Genomic DNA, 16,854 nt, shown 5'->3' on the forward strand with positions numbered 1-16,854 from the left:
ATTTACCCCATATAGTGTGACAATATGCCTACTGTATATATGGTATATATATTGTAAATTATGTTTCTCTTGTCTTCTGCTTTGTCGTCAGGTGGTCATGTGTCACTTTAAATATGATGAATATAATTCATTATAGAACTGCATATGATCATGTTATTCTTTTTTCTTTTTTTTTTACAAGCGAGTGCATTTCCATTTCCTGATTTTTTTTAATGCATAATGCTTTGATTCAGTAGAACAATACCATGGTGTTTTGTGAATAGCTGCCCATGTGAATCAATGAATGAATATTGAACCTGACACCTCAACTCCCACACCTTTAAGTACAGATTAGGATCCAATTCCTTAAAACCATCAAATTATTTCACAAGATTACTGAGGCCTATATCATTGTCCTTGTCGGTAATGAACTGTGTCAGTCTCCGAGTTTTCTCATCAAGTTCACTTGGACACAGATCATGATGTGGCCACACTTGTGTTGTAATTATCATGAACTTTGTCCTTTTGCAATCTTGAGTAGTCAAGTTATGAACTTCTGGAGGCATCATTCCCAGGATGAAAAAAAAACAACTTTTATTAATTTTCTTTAAACTGTTATAAAAATATGTCTTATAAAAATGCAATGTCCATTCTACTCAGCTTAAAGGGATAGTTCACCCAAAAGTGAAAATTCTGTCATCATCATTTACTCACCCTGAAGTTGTTACAAACCTGTATGACTATCTTTAAAGATATTTTGAAGAATAGTCATACAGGTTTGTAACAACTTCAGGGTGAGTAAATGATGATGACAGAATGTTCACTGTCATCATGAAGAATGTTAATAGAATGTCAGTAACCATACAGTTCATGGTAGCCATTGATTTCCATTGTTTGAGGAGGGAAAAAACGATTGATGGCAATGTCTACCGTCAACTGTTTGGTTACCAACATTCTCGATGATGACAGAATTTTCACTGTCATCATGAAGAATGTTAGTAGAATGTCAGTAACCATACAGTTCATGGTAGCCATTGACTTCCATTGTTTGAGGAGGGGAAAAAACTATTGATGGCAATGTCTACCGTCAACTGTTTGGTTACCAACATTCTTTAAAATAATTTATTTTGTGCTCAGCAGAAGCTCATACAGGTTTGGAACAAGTGGAGTGGGACTTACATGATGACAGAACTTTCATTTTTGTGTGAACTATCCCTTTAAATGTCAAACGTACTAATTACTTCAACATACTCTAGATGGCATACTTATACAGACTTCACAAATGCACATATGTTGTATGACTAAACTTTTGCAAACAAACACATGTATTTTTCATGTTTAATTCTAGATTTAAAGATTTGCACATTAGACTATTTAACGTACCGGTAATACTGTCTTAATCTGAATTTCCTAATGTTGGTGAAAGGCTAGTCATTGACAGTAACCTCTTGTTTGCTGCTTTCATCATCTGGCACTCTATCCACTGGCACATATTGCTTACTATTTTGCAAGAGCTGGGGTACATATAAAAGATAAATGACATTTTGAAACCACTAGTGTTAAGAGTCTTTTGACTGAATAGAAGATATTAGACATTTGTATTATATTTTTTCTTTATTGTATTTGGCCATTACTTTGTAACGCAAGATCTTGTAATAATATTTTATTTTGTTGTCATCTTAAGACTCTGTACAATGACTGCCGATGAGTGTATATCACAGAGTGATTCCAAGGAAATCCCGGTCTCTGGAAATGATACTGAAAGGTATGTAGACTTGATCAATGAAAATGTAATCTCTGTCCACCTCCAATATTGTAGTACCTGATAATGTACTGCTTATTTGATTTTTTTATTTTTTATTTTTTTGCTGATGTATAAATTATGATATCCTGTAATAAGTTTTATTTGTCTTTCTTGCTAGTTCTGTTAAAACTGAAGAATATCAGACTGTAGCACTCCATAACTCCAAAAACCAACCAAATGGGGATTGCTCATTCCCTGTCATGAAGAATAACACAGGTACAGTCTTCACATGAATGTTCACAATAGGTTTGCATATTGAAAATGCAACTATTTTGCATAAATACTGAAGAGCATTCAGTGTGCATTAGTCATGTTGTCCTTGCTGACAAATATAAAAAAATAGATTTTTCACAAAATACATTCTTGTGAAAATTACAAATTATATTATTTCTGATTGTCACTTTTGACTTTTTTAATCGTATAATTACAATCATTAAAAAATTAGGATGAAAATATATCAAATATAATTTATAAATGTAGCTGCAGCATAAATTATTTTTTGAAATTGGAGTTTTTAATTTAACAAGAAAATACCATTTCGGTCTTTCTACTTCAAAATGTAATGTTTAATTTTATGTGATACTTGCTGTTTCTTTGTAATATATTAAACCGTACAAGTTAATAATAAAAACAGAATTTGTTCTGTCGATTTTTTTTAACCTGCTATATAACCGTGTGAAACCTGATTGGTGAGAAACACATACCATATCCTGTCAGTAACCTGACCTATTTCTGCACTCTTGTAAAGCTGTTAGTTCCTCAGTGTTTTTCTGAGTGTGTGACAGGAGGCAAGGGCAGCTGCCTGAATGGACTGATCTTTTCTTGCTTAGCATGCAGAAGCTTCATCTACAAATTTGCAATACCTTTCAGAAGCACTTGTAAAATATAATTATGTCTCCTGTGTGTCCTTGCTGTTCGGATCATAAAGGCGATGAACCGGAAATACCATTGACGACTGGAGATGTGCGTCTCGCTCAAGCCCAGGAGCTGTGGAGCACAGCCAGAGACAAGCCTGTCAAACTGAGGATGGAGACATCGGGACTGGGCTCAGAACCTCCAATGACGATCCATCAGATGTTCCTGGCTACAGTGCAGAAGTACGGAGACTATCCTGCCCTCCGTGCGAAGAAAGATGGAATGTGGGTCACTCTGACCTATAAGGAGTACTATCAACATGCAAGAGCGGCAGCCAAAAGCTTTCTGAAGGTTCGCCGTCACATCTTTTCATCTTTAAAAATGAATTTCAAAAGCTTTTCAGAAATCTTTTTTACAGTGTATGAAATGTATTGTTACTTGATAGCTGTTTACTTCATGCATGGAATGGTGTAAAAATGGCACTGTGGTGTAATTAGTATTTGCTTAAGTTAATCTAGAATGTTTGTTTTGGAAGTTCCTTTGAATGACATTTCCTATATCATTTGTGAAATGATCAAACTATTGGCTTGAGGTTTTAAGGATTCAAAGCTTTTACAGCTCTAGATTCATTGTTGCACCAAAGTTTCAAACAGCTCTAGTAGGTGAATTGATTTTGCATATTCAGTCATTGTGCTCTTTGTGTACTCTAGCTTGGCCTGGAGCGATTCCATGGTGTTGGTATTCTGGGCTTCAATTCTCCTGAATGGTTTATAGCCGACGTTGGATGTATCCTAGCAGGGTATTGACGGAGTGTATTCATTTAATCTGTTAAAAGTTAATCTACATAAGGTTAGAGAATGAGCAAAAGAAGTCTGGATAGAATGTGGGATCTGATCTTGTTTTGTCACAGGGGACTGGCCACTGGAATCTACACCACTAACTCTCCAGAGGCCTGCCAGTATGTCGCTCATAACTGTGAAGCTAATGTTCTAGTTGTGGAAAACAACAAACAACTGGTCAAAATCCTCCAGGTAGTTGAACAGCTTTCATTTAGTAGATGATTAATGCTACAGGTGATTCATCCTAGAAAGACATTAACATGAGAAGTGATGCAATAAAAAGTTCCAGAATTGCTAGTACAGAGGTATTATAATAGTATTCTTTTAATAACAAAAAGTGTATTAACAGTTATGAGTCAAGTTCTCAAAAATAAAACGGATGGAGTTGGAAAGATAAAAATTCAACAAGAAAACATACTGGTTAAAATAGATGACTGATTTAATAATTCAGTGAAATAATTAGATTACTAAATATTAGGCCTATCTTAGAGTGTGGAACAGTGAGTTCAAATAGAAAGTTTAATCATTTATCCATTACACCACCTGTAAAATCAACTCCACTAAACATGTCACTTCCTTCAGATATGATTGTTATTATGAACAAGCGTGATCTTGTTAGAAAACATAACGTACTAATGTTTTCCTGAATGAAGTACAAAAACCCTGTCACCCTGTTTAAACCCTGTTTATTTTGTAATAAAGTCTGAAAGTTCTTATCTATGAATCTTTTGTAACACTTTACAAATGGTTCTGTATGTTAACATTTAGTTATTTCAGCTAGCATATAGTGTATATATATATATAAATGACTGAATCTTCTTATAAAATACTAATCAGTTTTCTTTCACTCTCCTCACAGGTCAGAGATCAGCTGCCACATTTGAAGGCTATTGTTCAGTACAAGGGCGAACTGGAGCAGAAGTTACCAAACGTATATACGGTAAGCTTTTGCCAAATAATACAATAAAAATGGCTCTGAATGCTAAATGGTTGTACAAAACATGTACATGTAAGTAAATACAGATAATGCAGGTTCACTGATAATTACAGATCAGTATTGTTTGTTCCCAAACAAGAAAGTATCAGAATGTACAGGGGTTTTTTTCCACAAAAAGCCAGTCAAGGAAAATTAATGTAAACAGCAAAATATTTCCAGTATGTCTTCTAACCAAATAATCAAACCGTGCTCCTGATATATGCTTCAATTTGATGTTCTCTCAGTGGGCTGAATTCATGAAGTTTGGAGCAAATGTTCCTGATTCTGAGCTGGATGTGTTGATAGACTGTCAAAAGGCCAACGAGTGCTGCACATTAATCTACACATCAGGCACCACAGGGAATCCCAAAGGGGTCATGCTCAGCCATGATAATGTAAATACCAATTAAAGTGTCACATAAAGCGAATAGTTCAGCACTTACGTCAATGCCAAATGTAATTAATCACATTTGATAAGCTGTGCCTTATATTCATCCCTCCTCTGTTCAGATCACTTGGACAGCCAGCGCAGCAGGTCGCATGATCTATCTGAAGATGGCTGAGGAAGAACTCGTGAGCTACTTGCCCTTGAGTCACGTGGCAGCCCAGGTCCAAGACATGTGGATCTGCATGAGGTTTGCCGGCATAACCAATTTTGCCGAGCCGGATGCCCTGAAGGTAAAACTCCAGCTTTTAAGATGCTTCCACTATTTACTTTTGGAAATATACATTTTTCTACATTTTTCATTAATTCATTCAGCAGACACTTTTCTACAAATGAGGAAACACAACTTATTAACTATAAACTGTAAAAACTCACTGTAGGGCTCCCTGGCCAACACTCTGAGAGAGGTGCGTCCCACGAGCTTCTTGGGAGTTCCTCGAGTGTGGGAAAAAATGCAGGAAGCAATGAAAGCCGTTGGTGCAAAGTCGTCTGTCACAAAAAAGAAGATTGCAGACTGGGCCAAGGGGATCGGACTTCAAGCTAGCTATAATGCCATGAATGGGTGAGTTTTAAAAGGATAAATTATAATTAAATTATAAAAATTGAATCACTCGAAAGAATCTCACAGCTCATTTTATTTCTCTACAGTGATTCCTCAGTGCCGTGGGGCTTCACGTTGGCGAATGCCCTGGTTTTCAAGAACGTAAGAAAAGCTCTGGGTCTTGACCGCTGTAGGACTTGTTTTACAGGTGCAGCTCCAATCACCAAAGACACACTGGAGTACTTCATGAGCCTTTACATCCCCCTCTTTGAGTTGTACGGCATGAGCGAGAGCACTGGACCTCACTCCATCTCCTGGGCTGAGGGTTATCGCATTATGAGGTCAGAGGCATGATGTGCTTTATGTATTAACCCTCAGATGGTCCCCATTTCCTGTTTACACTTCTGGTCTTTGGGGTAAATATGACCCCAAAATTTATAGAGTTATTGTAAAAAATTTATTAATTTTTAATCATACAAATAATATATCATTTTTTTTGTTTACTTCTCATCTATACATTAAAGCTGTGTTTTGGGTGAATATACGAAGTACTTTTGTACCTATTTACCACAAAATTCCTCAAGTACACCATTAGCTTGCATGTGAAATGTCACATTTTTATGAAAAAATCACTTAAATGATGATCTAAATTTGATTTAAGTTGTTTCTGGATATTGATATAGGTATTAGGTGTAGAATTCTGCCATCTGCTGGTTAGAGAAAAACTTGTAGAAATTAGAGTTTTTGAAAGAATAGTGTAATGACTAGGGCTGGGTAAAAAATATCTATATCTCGATATTAATCGATTATCATTTTTACGGAACGATATCAATTCTTATCCCAAGAATCGATTAGTCTAGCCTGTTTTCAGTTAATGGACGGAAAATTGAAGGGCACTTCCCATCCAATATATCGCAATAAGCATTGTGCTTTGGTACTTTTAATATGGAACAAACTCTCAGATTTCAAATTCTGTCCATGGTATTGCAGTATTCAAACAATAAATGCCGTTTTGGCGCTGTTTAATGTGAAGTGACAGATCGCTGTAGCGCCTCAATTCAACAGACGCGGCAGCGCGTGACGTGCACGTGAACTGATCATCTCCTCCACATTAATACCAGTTTCAGCACAAAATAAACATGACTAAACATCCGAAGGTAAGTTAAAAGAAAGAGTACAACTTTACAATCTGTATCCTGTCTCATGTAATCGCTCAATCAAGATATGAATGGTGGGTGTGTGTGTGTGTGTGAGAGAGTGTGTGCACGTGTGTGTATGTACATGAGTGAGTATGCTCGTTCCACACTGTATTTGTGTTCTAGTATCAGGCCTTCGTTTTTGTGGACATTTTCAGATTTATGCAGGATTTATTGATTTTATTTGCCAATTTCTATAAAAATGCCCTCTGTTGCATTCACTCCTGTGTGTGTGCGCATGTGCATGTGAGTGAGCATGTCTTTTCTACATTGCATTTGTGCTCTAGTACCAGGCCTTCATTTCTGTGTGGAAATTTTCAGATTTATGCTGGATTTATAGATTTTTTATTTTTGACAAATGAAAAAAAAAAATAGAGATTTTTTCGCATTTCCCATTCATTTTCAATTGGGGTCATATTGACCCCAAAGACCAGATTTGTAAAAAAATGTTTTACATACCTTCAGAACAACCGAATCAAGCCCGTTTTTTTAATGTGAATACAGATAGAAAATGTTGAAAAGTCACAAAATCTTATTCCACTGAGATGAAGGGAACCATTTTTTTTATAACTAAGTAAAAGTTGATTGGGGTCATTTTGACCCCAGGGACCGATTGAGGGTTAACATTCCTGCTGTATTTGAAATTACATATATTTTTTAAAGGATTTTTTTGTTGTTGTTGTTATACTCACTTCACTTTAAAGAACAAATTTTTTTTAAAGAATTTTTTACCAGAACTTTTACTTTTGGATGAACTGTTCCTTTAAACGATTAAAGGCATTGTTTGATTGTTTTAGTTTTGGTATCTTTTTCCACATGACAGAAAGTGCTGTACACAAAAATGCTGTAAAACTAAAACAATTCCATAATAGCATGAATATAGATAGCAGTGTTAAAATAACACTATAATACTTCGCCTCGTCCATCCTGGCTGCTACATATCATTCACAATATTCAGATCAAAAGCCAAAACAAATAGAGGCCAAAAGTGTCAATACATGGAGAGGATTTTAAAGAAAGTGGCAATTTGTTTCACAATACAGGAGCTGGAACAGAAAAAGTAAAAATCTCCCTTACTCTTCAAGCAGGACCACCGAAATAGTTTGATACATTCCTCCAACATGTTTGTATTGTGATGTGATGAACTCTACTTGTGAACTTGACTTCAAACATCCACTTATTGGTTAAAAATCATTGGTTACATTAGCAGTATTTGCAGATGACAGTTGTATGTGACATTCATGTTTTGTTCTCTTGCAGTTGTGGTAAGGTGTTGACTGGCTGCAAAACTAAGTTAGACAAGCCAGATACTGATGGGACCGGTGAGATATGTTTCTGGGGGAGGCATGTGTTTATGGGATACCTGAACATGCCAGAAAAGACTGAGGAGGCACTGGATACAGTCTCCCTTTTCAAATCTCATATCACATCGGAAAGGCATTTATTTTCAATAAAACATTAAGGAAATAATAAAAAAAAATTGAAAATAAAGTATCGGGTAGGATTAGGGTAGGTGTAGGGAGGGCTTTATTGTCCCAATAAGGTGGCATGCATTTAATAATCTGAAATAAAATTATAATTTACACTAATACATTATTACTGCATACTGTTTTATAATGTACTATAATACTGAGTTGCAGATAATTGCCACTATTTGCAATAAGTAGTATAAATAGCAGAAAGCCCTGCTATTTTAACATAGTGTAAATAGAATCTATCGCTATCTGCACTTAGTGTAAATAGCATATTGTTAAAAATACTGCCATTTTCACTTAGTGTAAATAGCATCTATCGCTAAGAAAATATGCTATTTCCAGTTAGTGTAAATAGCATCTATCGCTGTCATAGCCGCTGCCTTTAAGTAAAGTCTGTTAAAGAGTTATACTTTATGTACTGGAAGCTCCTGACACCAAGACGAATTCCTTGTGTATATAACCACACTTGGCAACAAATCTATTTCTGATTCCGATTCTGGTAAGCAGTAAACCAAATCAACCAGCTATGGGGTGAATCACAACATTACCAACTTTGACTTGAAGAAAAAATGTATCTGACCAAAAGATGAAGGTGCAATACTTTGTACTTAATGGAACAAACAAACATGGAATACTGCGAACCAAACATTCAAAATGAAAATGATCATAAATGTAAAACTGCTGATTTAAAGTTGTTGATTATGTATATAGAAATGAAATGTTTATTGCAAAATATGTATACATATACAAATACTTCAGTAGTTTGAGAGCATATGTCAATTGTAGTGCTTTATGGCAGTGAGCAGGCACTAAAGAGCTCTTTTGGAATATGTATACATATACAAATACTTCAGTAGTTTGAGAGCATATGTCAATTGCAGTGTTGGGCAAGTTACTTCCAAAATGTAATACATTATATAGAGCTCTTTTGGTACAATTGTGATTCTCTGATTGGTATAGATTTCTTTGCAGAATCATGGGTAATTGGTAGTTTTTCACCAGCCATTTAGCTGTTAAACACAATAATAAAAAAAAGCAGGGGCTAATGGCTTCAACAAAACCATGTACCATCAGTTAACAACCTTATATCTCACAATAGGTCTGTCTTCAAATGTTTATGAGTCAGTTCCCTTATGGAGAAAATGAATTGGATTGTTGCTTTCTCTGCCTTTGGATAACGCCCATATTACTGTGAGAAGAAAATAATTTAATTAAGATAAATGCATAAACTGCAGTGCGACAACCTGTAAACATTTGTTTATACATGTGTATCTAATGACCTTATTCTTGCAGAATTAATCATTACTGCTGGTGGAGAAAATGTACCACCCGTCCCTATTGAGGACACCCTAAAAGAGGAGGTGTCAATCATCAGCAATGTCATGCTGGTTGGAGACAAAAAGAAGTTTCTGTCTATGCTACTCACACTCAAGGTGAGTCTACATTTACTTAAACGAATAGTTCACTAAAAAATGAAAATTTGCTCACCCTCAGGAGCTTGTTGAACAGATTTGGAGAAATTTAGCATTATACTTGAGGATCACAGAGGATCCTTTCCACACGTCATGCTAAATTTCTCCAAACCTGTTCCAATGAAGGAACAAACTCACCACTTTGGATGGCCTGAGGGTGAGAATTTTTTTTTTTTTTTTAGCAAATTTAAATTTTTGTGTGAACTATTCTTTTAATGAGACCATTAAATGTGCACATTTTACCAACTGATACATTCATACCATCAACTATCAAAAAATCTTTGCTAAATCTCCAATTTTCACAATGTATGTTGTTAATTTTCTTTTCTTTTTAGTGTAACGTTGATGACAATGGAGACCCCACAGATGAACTGACCCCATTAGCGGTGGAGTATTGTCGGCAGCACGGTGTAATTGCCAGCAAAGTTTCAGAGATCGTTAACAAAAAAGAACCAGCCATTTACAAAACCATCCAGGAGGGCATAGACCGTGTAAATGCCAAAGCCACATCCAATGCCCAGAGAGTCCAGAAGTGGACCATCCTTCAACGAGACTTCTCCATATCTGGCGGAGAACTTGGTGAGTATTATTTCTTCATATAGACAAGGATATAAAACAGAACAAGTGAGTTTATTGACAAACTGCATCTAATAAATGGATGTCCAAGATTATTATATTTTTGTAAAGTACTGCAGAAGTACTTTTACAACTATGAGAAACATTTGTATCAGTAGGTCTCACATGTTTCTTTACAGAACGTACTGAACATATATTTGCCTAACTGCATTCCTAAACGCATAATTATTGTCAACTATGTAAACCAGTGGTCACCAACGTGGTGCCCGTGGGCACCTGGTAGCCCGCATGGAGTCTCTGAGTCGCCCGCCAAGCACGTTCTATAAATAGCCTAAATTAGCGTCGGGCGATAAATGATATCGAGATTATGATAAAAATGTATGTTAATAATGATGATAAACTCTGGACATTTTTACTCAATATGGATTAATCACAACAGAAATAAATGTTACAGCAACCAGTCAGTGCATGTCGCTAATTGCATGTCGCAGATTGGATGGACGATTTCCAGCCCAAAAGCTCACAAAAACCGGCCAAAACTTTAAAGGGGTCATATGATGCTGCTAAAAAGAACAGTATTTTGTGTATTTGGTGTAATGAAATGTGTTTATGCGGTTTAAAGTTAAAAAAACACATTATTTTCCACAAAATAATGTGATGGGATATGTAAATCAAGGGCCATTTTTAACTCCTTAAAACAAAATAATTTATAGCTATAACGCTAGATAGGCTAAATTTCCCAGGTAAACGGATCGAATCGGTGCAAATTGCCTACATTAAAGGGAATTAGGCTACCAATCATGAATAAAATATTCAGGCAGACAGGCAATCAAGAAATGCATCATTTTCAATGTCAGCAGTCAGAATAATCCAATTTAAATGCAAAAAGTGCCCAATATAAGTGATAGGAAAAAGCAACATAATTAGCAGGTTTACATCAGCACCAGCGCCTCTGCAGTGTGTGTGTGTGTGTGTAGTAACGTTGTGATGACTGATTGGATGCAGTACATGCATACTTGGGCTTGTTTGTTAAACAATTAGCCTATGCAATTTATATGTTTGAAAATCATGTCTGATAAAATAAAATAAAAAAATAATTTTTGTTGTAAATTGATTTTCATTTGAATACATTTTAAAAGATTGATTAAATTGTTAAAGTTTTATTAATTCATTTCACTAGACACAATTTTTTATGATAAATTTGTACTGAATCATAAAACACAGAATTCATAAGAAATCAAATGGAAAACACAGAATTTAGGGGAAAATAAAATGCATTTTTGCATAAAATGCAAGATATCATGATATTAGAGAAGAAAAATAAATATATATATATATATATATGTATGTATTGGAGTATATCAAACAAGTAGCCCTTGAGACTATTTTATCCATTCAGGGAGCCTTCACTCACAAAAAGTTTGGAGACCCCTGATGTAAACAGTCTGATGGATCTATTAGATTTGAATGTGAAGTTTTTGTTGTTGTTGTTGTTTTTCTCAGGTCCAACCATGAAGCTCAAAAGACCCGTCGTCAGTAAAATGTACGAAGAATATATAAACAAATTTTATGGTGAATAACAGAAGAACTCAAATGAAACTGTGGGAATTAAATGGCTGACTACACTGGAATCATAGTCTTTTGCCTTTGACAAGTAATCTGTATTTTGCTCACTCCAGGGCTTCCAATGGACCTCACTATTATAACACAAGTCAAACTTTAGATCTTTTTATACCAATAGATTTATTACCTTCGGTCACACTTTATATTAAGTGGCCTTAACTACTATGTATACTTACATCAAAAAATAAGTACAATGTACATATTGCGTTTATATTGTATTGCAAAACACATTTGCTGCTATTAAGGTGGGATACAGGTAAGGTTAGGGACAGGTTTGGGGGTATGGGTAGGTTTAAGGGTGGGTTAAGATGAAAGGGATGGGTCAACAGTGTAATTATAAATGTAATTACAGAAATTCATTACAGATGTAATTACATGCAGGTTTTTTTTTAATATATGTACAATGTAAAACATGTATGTACACAATAAGTGCATTGTACCAAATTATTAATTTAAATGTAAGTACATAGTAGTTAAGGCCACTTAATATAAAGTGGGCTACAGATGTAATTACATGCAGTTTTTTTTTAAATATATGTACAATGTAAAACATGTATGTACACAATAAGTGCATTGTACCAAATAATTAATTTAAATGTAAGTACATAGTAGTTAAGGCCACTTAATATAAAGTGGGACCTTACCTTCTACAAAGCTCTGATTAATCAGTTTTATATCTATCTATTTGCCATTATAACTGGTTCTGTATATTCTGTACAATATATGAAATTGGACTTGATTGTATACATATATGTAAGTGGTATTACTGGGCAATTACTGTGCATATTACTGTTAATATAAGATCTGTGATGAAGTCAATTTGTCTAAATAGTAATAGGCTTAGATTGAGTCTCATACTATCTGTACAGATTAATACTGTTGCTTGCACACTGAGTATTGTTGGTACTTCAAACAGTTACAGCCTAATTGTAAAGAAGCACGTGTGACAATTGTTTGTTCTCTTGCTGTTCAAATTTCACCCAGCACATTGAATATTTATGAGAGTGGAGATTATATGCTGGAATATATAAATAAATAATATTATTAGAACTCTATGAGTAAAGTATGCATTTGTTTGGTTCCTTTTATATATGACTACCTTATGGAATAAAAAATAAAAAACATAATTGAGAGGTGTAAACTGTCTTTGAGGGAGAAAGGAAAAATCTGAATTGTGAAATATAGAGACTTATTTCCTCAGAATTATTAAACTCTATTGGTTAAGTATTTATTAGAATCTATTTGCTTTGTTTCTTTTATGAATAGTTTTTTTTGTCTACATTTCTGACTATGGGAGTGGCAATAGTATGAGTAGATGCAGGGAAACCTCCTGATGATATGTTCCTGTCTGTTCTCAAACAAAACAACATGTCTCTCTAATAAGGTACAACACTACAGGCACACAGTGGTTTATCTCCTCCCCGCCCCCAGGTATTGTTTATATTGTGTTCCCGAACCAGTTTTGAGGTAAGCAAGAAACATCATCCCTTCATAAAAGCGTCTTCTTTTGTTCACCTTTTCAGACAGTTTCATTGAGAATGATCTGTTTTGTGTTCTGCATTACCAATTGTTGGAAGGTCTTTTTTTTTATATAATTGAACATGTCTGGTGTTACAGGCAGCTGTAGAAGCCAATGAACTATAATTATTTAAAGTATTTCTTCTGACACAGATGATATGTGAAGAAGTAGTTGAGAGATTAGATTTTAGGATATACAATGACTGACAGGTTAAATTACAGCTCATTATTGAAGAAGTAGTTGAGAGATTAGATTTTAGGATATACAATGACATCTAGGTTAAATTACAGCTCATTATTCTGCCTATATGTATAGAATTCTTACTTTTGTAATCTGACTTCCTAACTACATCCATCTGAAAAATTTATCAGCTTTAATCCCCCTCTTTCAAGCTTTCAAGGCTTGTACTATTCTGAACAATGTCTGAAACTTTGTATTAGCACGTATAATATTCCTGTTTATTGCCTCCTTAAGATGAATCACTTGTTGTATTCCTCATTTTTAAGACGCCTTGGATAAAAGCATCTGCTAAATGCAACTGCTTTCTGTACCCATAAATAGAAGCCAATGAACTATAATTATTTAAAGTATTTCTTCTGACACAGATGATATGTGAAGAAGTAGTTGAGAGATTAGATTTTAGGATATACAATGACATCTAGGTTAAATTACAGCTCATTATTCTGCCTATATGTATAGAATTCTTACTTTTGTAATCTGACTTCCTAACTACATCCATCTGAAAAATTTATCAGCTTTAATCCCCCTCTTTCAAGCTTTCAAGGCTTGTACTATTCTGAACAATGTCTGAAACTTTGTATTAGCACGTATAATATTCCTGTTTATTGCCTCCTTAAGATGAATCACTTGTTGTATTCCTCATTTTTAAGACGCCTTGGATAAAAGCATCTGCTAAATGCAACTGCTTTCTGTACCCATAAATACACATGAAGTAGACGAAATGACTAGCAACATGGGCACTATCTTCTCTAATACATTAGAAGCTGTTGCCCCCATCAAATTGAAAAAGGTTAGAGAAAAACGTACTGCGCCATACCCATTCTCTCAAGAAAGAAACTCGTAATCTTGAGTGCAAATGGAGAAAAACTAACTTGGAAATTTTTAGAATTGCGTGGAAAAACAGAATGTCCAGCTATAGACAGGCTCTAAAAGCTGCCAGGGCCGAGCATATCCACAAACTCATAGAAAATAACCAAAACAATCCAAGGTTTTTATTTAGCACAGTGGCTAGATTAACAAATAACCAGACGCCACCCGATCTAAATATTCCCTCACAGTTTAATAGTAATGACTTTATGAATTTCTTCACTGATAAAATTATTGTGAAAAGCGCTATACAAATAAACTTGAATTGAATTAAATTAATAAATGTAAATGTACTTTGGAAAACGCAAAAGGAATCACAAAAGCTGTCCTAAAAAAGCTGGGTATGATGTGGCAGTGCATCATTTTTTTCATGTGACCATTTATTTAGAAAGGGCCCATCAGATGCACATGCCAAAAGGATCAAACACTTTTAAGCTAAACATTTTTTTGTATGCCAAAGTTAATTTTGTACATGGTATAAGTAATAGATATTTTAATATTCTTTTTAAAATATATATTTTTTTCTGAATAATATACCTGCAATGGCTTGTAAATAAAATAATAAACTTTAAAAATTGAATAATATGCTGTAAGATTTGGGAATGGTATAGTGCTATAGTAACTTTTTTCCCCTAAATATTTTTATACTAAAATGTAAATAATTCTCATGTCCCCCAGTTATTGAACTTATCCCTTCAACATGACACATTAATCATTTTCCTCAACAGCCTGGTTATTGCTGTTCTGATTATCAAACATGATATCTGTCCATTAAGGACAAAGTCCTCAGATCACAATCTATGTACAGTACATTCAATCAAATGAAGTCATCAGTTCACCTTGCATAACTTCACCAGTAATAAAAGTGCTGGAAAAGAACCATTTTCATTCACTATATCACTGGCCAGTAGATGACATCAGAAACTGGACTTTGATTCAAACACAAGAATCAACTACATCTATTCCCACCGTCTTACACCTTTGTGCTCAAAATGAATATAGTACTAATTAGGTCAAAGGTTGTGCATTTCATCCATCTGACCTGGGCAGGTTAATGACTGGTCAGACTGGCTCTGGATCTCTTCATGGGGGTGCGCTGATTGCCTTTGGCTTTTGCAAAATAGACTGACTGGCTTAAAAACTTTGTCCCCAAAAATTGCGTTGGTTTTGGATTTAACTCTTTTATTTAGAAAATTACAACATCCCTATTTACTGAGTGAAATCGTACACAAGTCTAGTTGATTCCAAAATGAAAATTCTGTCATCATTTACTCTCATGTTGTTTGAAACCTGTGTTTTTTTTAAAACTTCCAGGCAACAAAAAAGCAAATATTTAGCAGAATGTTCAAGCTGCTCTGCGTTTATAAAGTTGTTGCTTTTGACCTTTGGCCCTCACTTCAACAATAAGAAAGCTGTTCTTATTTTTTAAACCATACCTTTATCGTCAAGAACGATAACAAAAGAAAAGAAAAAACACAAGAGCTTTTCTTAATTATATTGGGTAGCTATCAGCTTAAGACACTTAATGTAGGACTTGATAACGTATTCTCAAGGCATAGGCAGGGTATACAAGCAGTTTATTAAAAACAGAGCAACACTGGGCTCTCGGTTCACACCAGTTGCATAAAGTTCATAGCAGACTGCATCTTAAAGAACAATTTAATTCATTCACCTGCTCAACAACAAACAACCAGCAATAATGGCAAAGAAGGTCACCAAGAATTTGGCTCCAAAAATGGGATTTCTGTGTGTCCATGCTAAACTGGCTGTTTCAGCAAATGCAAGCCAGTACTTCCAGTGGCTTTAAGCAATGTGAAGAGCCATCTAGTGGTTTGTGTAAGGAACTACAGGTCTTCTCTAAAGACATTTTATTATATTTTGCTGTAGTGTACTTCATTGATGCATTTTTACATTTTCATACATAGCTTACAACTATATGTTTAATAGTAGGCCAAAATCAGTGTGCTGATGCACTATTTAACTTTCAAATATAGCCATAATTTTAAACTGAACTTCTAAGAATTTATGTAATGTAAATGTAAAACTGCAAAATCTGTGTGCTGCAAAAAAAAAAAAAACAATAGATATGTAATACATGAACATAAAATATTCAAAAAGTAAAAAAAATAATAATACAAAGAAATCAATAACCTGCACTGTTAGACAGGATTATAGCTTAGAAAGTCAAGAATGATGTTCATGTATCGTCAGTAATATATTGTAAAACTCTTAATGAGAAAAGTTAGAAAGGACATCACAACACTGATGTGTTTTGTGTTATGCAGTAAATCAACATAAACGAATATGCATATAGGCCTGATATTAGTAAACTAATAACGATTATAAATAAGTACGTTTTCTTATTAAAAATGTGACTGTTGACATTTAATTCCACAATTCATATACAGTATGTTTGAGAAGAAGAAAAGAGCACATGCAGTTAATTG

At 34.6% G+C, this 16,854-nt stretch overlaps 1 protein-coding gene across 1 annotated transcript; it reads left to right on the forward strand.

Annotated features, from left to right (window-relative positions):
- Positions 1-1,541: 1,541 nt before the first annotated feature.
- Positions 1,542-11,976, forward strand: LOC107720200 (long-chain-fatty-acid--CoA ligase ACSBG2-like). Its single transcript, XM_016527838.1, has 14 exons — positions 1,542-1,744; positions 1,902-1,999; positions 2,712-2,989; positions 3,349-3,437; positions 3,549-3,669; positions 4,337-4,417; positions 4,699-4,848; positions 4,964-5,131; positions 5,279-5,460; positions 5,547-5,780; positions 7,896-8,037; positions 9,364-9,543; positions 9,918-10,161; positions 11,662-11,976. Exons 1-14 carry the CDS (start codon positions 1,674-1,676, stop codon positions 11,736-11,738), a joined length of 2,115 nt encoding a protein of 704 aa, XP_016383324.1. The 5' UTR covers positions 1,542-1,673; the 3' UTR covers positions 11,739-11,976.
- The last annotated feature ends 4,878 nt before the right edge of the window (positions 11,977-16,854 follow it).

The sequence above is a fragment of the Sinocyclocheilus rhinocerous genome, unplaced genomic scaffold (assembly GCF_001515625.1).
Source record: "Sinocyclocheilus rhinocerous isolate Xijiao unplaced genomic scaffold, SAMN03320098_v1.1 scaffold62, whole genome shotgun sequence".
NCBI classification, from domain to species: Eukaryota; Metazoa; Chordata; class Actinopteri; order Cypriniformes; family Cyprinidae; genus Sinocyclocheilus; species Sinocyclocheilus rhinocerous.

Excerpts from the sequence above, each read along its gene's own strand:
- LOC107720200 (XM_016527838.1), top strand. The coding sequence starts at position 1,674 with ATGACTGCCGATGAGTGTATATCACAGAGTGATTCCAAGGAAATCCCG. Across the intron at positions 2,000-2,711 it reads TGTCATGAAGAATAACACAG|GCGATGAACCGGAAATACCA; the intron begins GTACAGTCTTCA and ends CGGATCATAAAG. Across the intron at positions 5,781-7,895 it reads GAGGGTTATCGCATTATGAG|TTGTGGTAAGGTGTTGACTG; the intron begins GTCAGAGGCATG and ends GTTCTCTTGCAG.